At 45.2% G+C, this 8,411-nt stretch overlaps 1 protein-coding gene across 2 annotated transcripts; it reads left to right on the top strand.

Moving 5' to 3' along the window:
- Positions 1 to 1,415: 1,415 nt before the first annotated feature.
- On the top strand, positions 1,416 to 6,373 carry LOC131801864 (uncharacterized). Of its 2 annotated transcripts, none has more exons than XM_059120934.1 (3): positions 1,416 to 2,779; positions 2,839 to 3,050; positions 6,291 to 6,373. In XM_059120934.1, the coding sequence occupies exon 1, from the start codon at positions 1,479 to 1,481 to the stop codon at positions 2,577 to 2,579; it is 1,101 nt and encodes a 366-aa protein (XP_058976917.1). In that variant the 5' UTR covers positions 1,416 to 1,478; the 3' UTR covers positions 2,580 to 2,779; positions 2,839 to 3,050; positions 6,291 to 6,373. The 2 variants fall into 2 exon arrangements, with proteins under 2 accessions (XP_058976917.1, XP_058976916.1); XM_059120933.1 differs by having other exon boundaries at positions 2,830 to 3,050.
- Positions 6,374 to 8,411: the final 2,038 nt, after the last annotated feature.

Here is an 8,411-nt window from a genome sequence, read left to right as displayed (position 1 = left end):
TGTCAAAAGTTCAATTCAAAGTTGATCCACTTGGTTCGCCATGTCATTCGGGTCATTCTTTTATCCTGAACATTTACCAAAAGGATTTTCTCATTAAATATTATGGGAATATTTTCGAGAACCAAAAGAAAGAAAAAAAAAGGATATTCATATGCTAATGATGCCATGTGTTCCAACACAAAATCGCAGTTACTTCGGCATGGAGGTCATGCGGATGCCTCTGACAGGTGTAATAATACATTAAGCAAACATTATAAATTCATACGATTATTTTATGATAATGGTGGAATTTTTGTAAAGCAATGGAAAAGCCACCCTTCCATCTCCAATCGTCATTTAGACAAATATCAACATCTCACATTATCGAATCTTTCCATTTCGGTTGTGAGTGAGTGTGGGTATGGGTCTGAGTCCGGCCGATCATCGGAAGCCGATCATCGGAAGCATAGCTGGATGCTACCGGACGCGTCCACAGGTTGCGGATAGTGGGACGCCCAATAGATATATTGGGCAGCTGCGAATAAATAAGCAGTCGCGGACAACTCAGCGGTCTCCGGGGGGAGAGTCTCGGAACAAATATCCGAGTGCCCATGATCCCTGGTTACGACGAGGCGAACAACTGGCGCCTCAAAATACCCAGTGATCGGTGTTGGTCTACCGATAAATAAGACCCCCTAACGCTGGGGTGTTATGTAAACCGTGCCCATCAGTGTTCCTAGGTTTGCAGTCAGGGTTCCGACTGTATTCGAACGGTTGCCTCACTGATACCTGGGCGCCTCAGTGAGTAACAGGCTTAGTTGCCAAGTCCTTGCCATGGTAGGGAGGCTATGCCATGGTGGACCTCGTTTCCTCCAAGTCCTACTTTTTATATGGAGAAAGATAAAAAAACAATAAACAAACAAAACAAACCCCCAACAACCACCAACGACACCATTGCTTCCAAGGAAGCAACGACCAAGGACCGGCCACAGGACATGAATACCAAATCGGGAGGGGACGACTCAATACTGAACTACAGTGACGTAATCCACGACAGTATTCAGCAACAAAATGAACAGTTGTCTGCCCTCCTGGAAAAGACGAAAACGTTAAGACTCAGCCAGGAAAGTGTTCCTTCGGGCTTTAGTAACGACTCACCACTCTCTGATGAGGAACTTGACATAACGGTCATTTCCTCGTCTCAAAGTGGTGAGTCATCACAAAAGACCGCTAAGAACACTCCTAACGAGACTTGCGTGGAGTCCCAAATCCAGGAGGGTTCATCGTCGGTAACCTCCGATGCTAAAAGCCTCGATCGGCAAGATACCATCCTTGTAGGTACTGGCAGGAAATCTACCAGTAACCCTACCTCTCACGATGGTGTCGAACCGAAGGAGGCGAAAGCAAGGCGGGGTTATAAAAGGTCAATGAATTATTGCAAAAAATTTATTGGCCGAGACCCCGCGCACATAACGGAGAGAGAGAGGATTCTGATCAAGATGAACCTCAAGGTAATTGCTAAGTTTGAGAAGAACCACCCGCACTTACCAAGTTGTTCTCTTAATCAGATACTCCAAACTCTCCCACCACCTAACATCAACAGTAGGGCAAACTCTTCCATAGTTCAACCCACTGTTGAGAACCCTGCAGAGGTCAGCAAGTCCACCACCGACAGCAAGGCCACTCCGGCTGTTGTCCACGCGGTGACACCTAATGCTGGACCTGCTGGGTCATCTACCCCAAAATGCAGGGACAGGAAGGTCAAGAAGCCGGAACCTGTGATAGCTGCAGCCTCGACAGTTCCAACGGAGGCCGACACCCCTTCGCGCTCGGCGTTGAAGAGGGGCCGGTCTACGGAGGAACCACACCCTGAGGCCAAGAAGGTATCTAAGGCCCCGGCTTCTCGGCCTTTACCTACAACTTCCACCTCGTCTGTCAGCAAGTCGCTTGTGACCAAACCACCCCCAACAGGCCCTTCAAGCTCCAAGCCTGATAAGGCCCACAAAGGAGAGGTCAAGTCACAAACGGCAGGCCAAGCAGGACGAAAGAGGAAGTACTCCCAGACGATCTACCCGGACAATCTACGAGTAGCAATCATTGACAGGGCTGAACCGGAAGGTAAAATCAGCGATAGTCGATGGCTGCTATTCGAAGATCGACTGAGGGAGCTTGTCTTTACGGGAGAGGGTGACCCACGAAGGATGCAGTTTGGCAGCGCCACCCTTTACAGAGGCGCGAAAGTCATGTGCTGCGAAAACCAGGAATCTAAGGATTACCTAGTCACCGCAGTATCTGGCTTCCGTGACCTATGGCAAGGATGCGATCTGGCGGCTGTATCCTTAAAGGACATCCCCTGCCGTAGAGTATTGACAGCATGGGTGCCACCACCATCTGTGGATCCGGCACGCATCCTGACAATACTAGGCAAGCAAAACCCCAACCTCAAAACAGACAGCTGGCGTCTTGTCAGTTCTACCACTGAGGGAGGGGGCCTGGTCATCAAAGTATCCATGGATAAGGATGGCCAGGAGTATCTTCAAGCTCGTGGGGGAAAATTGCACTTCGGCGCCGGGTGGATCCGCTTCCGGCTAACGCATTAGGAGGAAGGAAGCAGCAGCTACTCAATATCATGCAGATTAATCTGCATCACTGCAAAGCAGCTGCTGCTGAACTCCTCCTATCCCTCACGAGATCTGAAGTTGACATAGCCCTAATCCAGGAACCCTATACATACAATAATAGGGTAACTGGGTTAGGGAGTGGGCAGTATGTCACTTACGCGGTCTCCAATGGTGATAAGGTAAGGACGTGTATTGTTGCCAAAAAGAATTTAAATCTTATCTTCCTCAGCAACTACAGTGGAGGAGACGTCACGGTAGCGAGAATGGAATGCAAATCCGGGAGGGTTCTCTTTTTCATTTCTCTCTACCTACCGTATGAGCGACCTGACCCACCCGGCCACGAGGTAGAGGAGCTGCTCGACGATCTGGTCAACAACGGGCACATAATTATAGGTTGTGATGCCAACGCACACCACTTCCAATGGGGCAGTACGAATACTAACGTCAGAGGTGAGTCGATTTTTGATTTTATCTTGAAATATAACCTTAAAATATGTAATAGGGGCAACGATGCAACATTTCTAGTCAAAGACAGGGCTGAGGTCATTGATCTCACCCTTACTAACATGGATGAATCTCTCATACTAGATTGGAAAGTTTCTCTCGAATGCTCATTCTCAGACCATCGAAAGATAAATTTCAAAATACTGGTGGAGGGTATTCATCAAAAACCTCATAGAAACCCAAGAAAGGCAAATTGGGACAAATTTACGGAGCTGGCTATACCCTGGCTTCACCGTTTCGACAACATGGTCTTAATCTCAACCCTCGATATAGACAACTCCGTAAATGCGATAACTAGTGCCTTAATTGGGTGTTATGAAAAAGTCTGTCCACTAACCCACCCGGGAAAGAAATGTCAACCTGTTTGGTGGTCAAAACATTTAGCCAATTTAAGGAGGGATAGTAGACGACTGTACAATAGGGCCAACAAGACCAAACATAGTACGGACTGGGATGCCTACAAAGCATCCTTCAACAAGTACAACAGTGAGATCAAGAAGGCCAAGCGCTCATCTTGGGTATGCTTTACTGAGTCGATTGAAAGTGTCAACGAAGCCTCCAGATTTCGTAAAGTCCTTTCGAAGGACCCTAAATCCATCGGAAGTATAAAACGGACTGACGGCACATGGACTGACTCTGGACTAGAGACTCTTAACCTGCTAGCCAACACGCATTTCCCCGGCTGTATTGACGCGACAAGCAATCGGCAAACCGATCAAGTACATCATGATCATACAACTAGGGACCAAGACTTGGCTGACAGAATAGTAAGTTTACCCAAAATCAAGTGGGCCATAGATACATTCAAACCTTTTAAATCTCCAGGACCAGATGGTGTTATTCCTGCTATGCTCCAAAGTGTCTCAGCGGTAATATCACCAGTACTGAGTGAGATTTTCAAAGCTTGTCTGCGTCTATCCTACATCCCAGAATCATGGAGGGAAGTCACAGTCACTTACATCCCCAAAGCGGGGAAACCGAGTCACTCACTTCCCAAGGACTATAGACCGATAAGTCTCTCATCCTTCCTATTGAAAACCTTGGAAAGGCTGATAGACACAGAGATCAGATCTCTAATACCCCAAACCGCCATCAGCACTGCTCAACATGCCTATATGAAAGGCAAATCTGTTGAGACAGCGCAACATGATGTCGTAGGGTATATAGAGAAGAACATGAATGGCTCCTTATTCACATTGGCTGCCTTCCTCGACATTGAGGGAGCTTTCAACAACGTCACGTTGGAATCCATTCATGAGTCACTATCAAAACTAAAATTGCCACAACTCCTCATAGACTGGGTTGATAACATGCTTAGCAGCAGAATCATCAACTCGAGCATTGGGGAAACATCTGTCAGGAAATCGGTCACTAGGGGCACGCCACAAGGGGGCGTCCTATCACCGTTACTCTGGCTTTTGGTTATTAACAACATACTTATAGATCTAGAGGTAACAGGGACGAAAGTAGTCGCATACGCTGATGATGTCGTCCTACTAATTGCCGGGAAATTCCCGCAAACAATCTCGGACCTAATGCAAGGAGCTCTAGTCACTCTATCACGGTGGGCACGTCAAAACGGGCTAGGTGTGAACCCAGCAAAGACAGAGCTCGTACTTTTCACTAAGAAGCGTAAATATCCGTTATTTACACTACCAAGACTAGATGGAGTCACTCTAAACCTCTCACCAGAGGCCAAATACCTTGGTACAATCCTTGACCGACAATTAAGTTGGAAGAGGAATATTGAGGAACGAGCCAAAAGAGGTTTTATCGCACTCTATTCTTGCAAGAACTCCATAGGTAAAAGCTGGGGCCTCAAACCATACATCATTAAATGGTTGTATGAGTCAATCGTTCGCCCCATTCTAACCTATGGATCTCTAGTATGGTGGCATTCTCTAAAGAAGCCAACTTACTCACGCAACATTAACAAAGTCCAAAGAGCCGCATCCTTACTAATAACGGGTGCCTTTAGGAGCACGCCTCAAGCTGCGCTAGATACTCTACTGGGTTTAAGCCCGCTGGCCATACATGTAGAGGAACTGGCATTCAGGTGTGCTCTTCGGCTCAGGGAACTAGGTGAATGGCGTAGTCAACCATTTGGTCACTCTACGATTCTAAGGCGTGTAAGGACTGTGGGAGAGATAGCCTATGCAAGTGATTATATTTCACCACGATTAAGCTTCTGCCCACCTGAAATACACATACCTGAAAGAGAAGCCTGGTCCCAAAACAGCCCACCTTTCCGCGGCATATCTGTATATACCGACGGCTCAAAGATGGAATGCGGTACGGGAGCAGGTGTCTTCTGTGACACCCTTAATATCCGTGAATCCTACAAGCTCAGAAACAATTGTAGCGTTTTTCAGGCAGAAATCCTGGCGGTCAAAAAGGCCATAGACCTGCTAGTCACGAGGAACATAGAGGTCGGAAGTCCGGTGACTATATATGTCGATAGTCAGGCGGCACTGAAAGCACTAAATTCCTTTACTATCAAGTCTAGGGCGGTTTTAAGCTGCAGGGAAGCCTTGGAACACTCTAGGTTGTCAATCAAGCTTTGTTGGGTTCCCGGCCATTACAATATCACAGGTAACGAAACTGCAGATGAATTGGCCAGGCTAGGATCCGAATCAACTACAATAGAAATAGATAATTCGGTCAAACCACCACTGTGCCACTTCCTACAGATCGTTCGCAAACACTACCAGGAAAAGACACAACAAAAATGGCTGGATGAAACGGGATGTACCATCTCCAAAAGAATCTGGCCTGTGCTCTCAGAGAAGAGAACAAGATCGCTGATGTCATTGTCTAAACCAGATTTAAAACTTGTGGTGGGCATCATCACAGGTCACTGTAAGGTGAGGGCTATGACCTCAAAATGGGACAGCGATGATATTGATTACTGTAGGATCTGTCAAGATGAAGAAGAAATTGAGACAATCGAACACTTGCTCTGCCACTGCCCAGCGCTCATTAACGTGAGACATAAACTAGTGGGAGAACTAGTGTCACGTGATTTGTCCTCTTTTTCTACCACGGACCCTGCAGTGATCCTTCAATTAGCCAGAAGGTTCAAGTGGCTAAAGACGACACGGCAAACTCAGCCGTAGACTACGTACTATCTATTTCCTACTGTCAATTCTTATACTTTCTCTATCTTTCGCTCTAACTCTTTCCTAGGATGAACACAATGGACCTATAGGTCTCCGAGTGGAGCAGTTGCTAAATGCAGCTGCGCGTCCTTTAACCTAACCTAACCATGGGTCTGAGTATTTGGAGGCAGAAAAGCTGCGTGGAAAATTCATTTGAATTGGAATAAACATAAAATGACAGAAACATGTTGAAGGGGATTTCGTTGGCAATATAAAGGCATAAAATCATAAATTCAGTCAGACATTTCGAACAGGTGTATAAAAGGGTGATTCGGAAGGCCCTTAAAATCTCTGGCCGCTTGGCGTTAATATTTTAAGTCATGCCGGTAAAATTACGCTCTGCAATAAGTTATTTTTTAATAATTACGAGGAAAATCCTGTAGATTATGAAAGTTTTGAAAGTTCACATCTCAAAATAACCTAAATATGGGGTAGCGAGATCCCCCCTTTTTTTCTACACATTTGGAAATTTTCGAATTAAGATTCCTTGGAATCCCTGAATTGAAGGTATGTAGTGTCTTCGGCAATATTGCAGATAAAAATACGAGTAATATTTTGGTCAACAATTTTAACCCTCAAGCGAGTCAAAATAAGGGTCTTTTTGGTCCATTTTTCAAAATATGGTTAAAAAATACCTTTGCTCAGCTAGAAGACGTCAAAAATTGAAATCTTACCAAAACGCCAGTCGGAAATTGGAAAAAGCATCAAATTTTAGAATAAGTTAAGATTTGTTCGAATTGGTCACCTTTGGCATCATAATTTATGCCTTCAAACGGCCACTGAAACCACGCACACGCAGCCCGAATGTTGCTCTGCGATATTTTGGACCATTACCGGAGAAGCGCTTGCTTGAGGTGATCGACACTTTGGTATTTTTAGTGCCAACCTTGCTTTCCAAAATACTCCAGCCACAATAGTCCAACGGATTGGTATTCGGAGATTTTGGTGGCCATTGTGCGCTGGAAATAAAGCGAGGAACCTCATTTTTTAACCTGAGTGCTATGTTGCTAAGTCCTGTTGGAATGTCCAAGGTCTGCGGCCAAAATGTTTGCGTGCCCAAGGCTTTAATACACCCTCCAGAATATTTTCGCGATTATATTCGACATTTATTCCGATGCCACGATCGATTAATACGAGCTGAGAGCGACCATCGGCTGTTATGGCGGCCCACACCATCACCATGGCAGACGCTTGAGTTGCAACCGAAGAAGCCCAACCGAAGGTGCACATTTTCAGCTGACCTCTTTAGCAAGTAAACACGATCATTTTGTTTGCTTACAAACTGCTGAACAAGGGATGTTTTCTCATCAGAGAAACCCAAATTCGGCAGTTCACCACTTTCGACCAAGCGAAGCAACTCTTTAGCTATTTTGAGTCTATTTTCTTTCTGTTGCGGTGTAAGTTCTTGCTCTTTTTGGAATTTCAATGGCTTTACCCCGATCTCATTTCCCAATATTTGCCGAATGGAACATTGCGATATGTTCAGCTCAAGGGCCATATTTCGGCCACTGCGGCGCGGGTTTTTATCAAGTCGCTTCTCTACTTTCATTCGAACCATTTCTGCTGATGTTGCTGTTTTTCCGTCCACTTCCTTGACGTCGGGCTACTCTACCGGTACCACGGTAACGAGTGATGGCACGAGACACAAGCGATTTATTCACATTTAAATGCTGGACTGCTCTAACGGTTTGCCAGCCAAATATAAAGAAATCACAGTATCACGCTTGAATTCCATCACGAATAACTTTTCTTCTGGAAAACTCTCACCAAAATGCTTTTGTGTGCTTGTAAAAAATATTATGAGCTGTCTCTGGAATAATTTAAACAGCTGTCGGACGAGTGGCTTAGAAATGACAGCAGCATGAAGTTGGTTGCAGTTTTTTCATCTCACCCTGTATACACATTCAAAATAGGAAAAACTGCAGCAATATCTTCTTTATGTTCCTAATTCCAACTTTCACAAATTTTAAATTATTATTCTCAATGCCAAAGGGCCTTCTTTCAACCGGATCTGTGTACATTACTTACCTTTGCTTGTATCGTTTCATGTTTGTACAAAATTCACTCATTCATCTATATGTATGTACGTTGTGTGTGCTCTCACATATCTGAAAAGACAATAATGTAAAGCCGATAATTTTATGTTGAT

This window comes from Musca domestica, unplaced genomic scaffold (assembly GCF_030504385.1).
Source record: "Musca domestica strain aabys unplaced genomic scaffold, Musca_domestica.polishedcontigs.V.1.1 18, whole genome shotgun sequence".
Taxonomy (NCBI): Eukaryota; Metazoa; Arthropoda; class Insecta; order Diptera; family Muscidae; genus Musca; species Musca domestica.
The sequence above is the reverse complement of the archived record's forward strand: the minus strand, read 5'-3'. Positions and strand labels throughout refer to the sequence as shown.

Excerpts from the sequence above, each read along its gene's own strand:
- LOC131801864 (XM_059120934.1), top strand. The coding sequence starts at position 1,479 with ATGAACCTCAAGGTAATTGCTAAGTTTGAGAAGAACCACCCGCACTTA.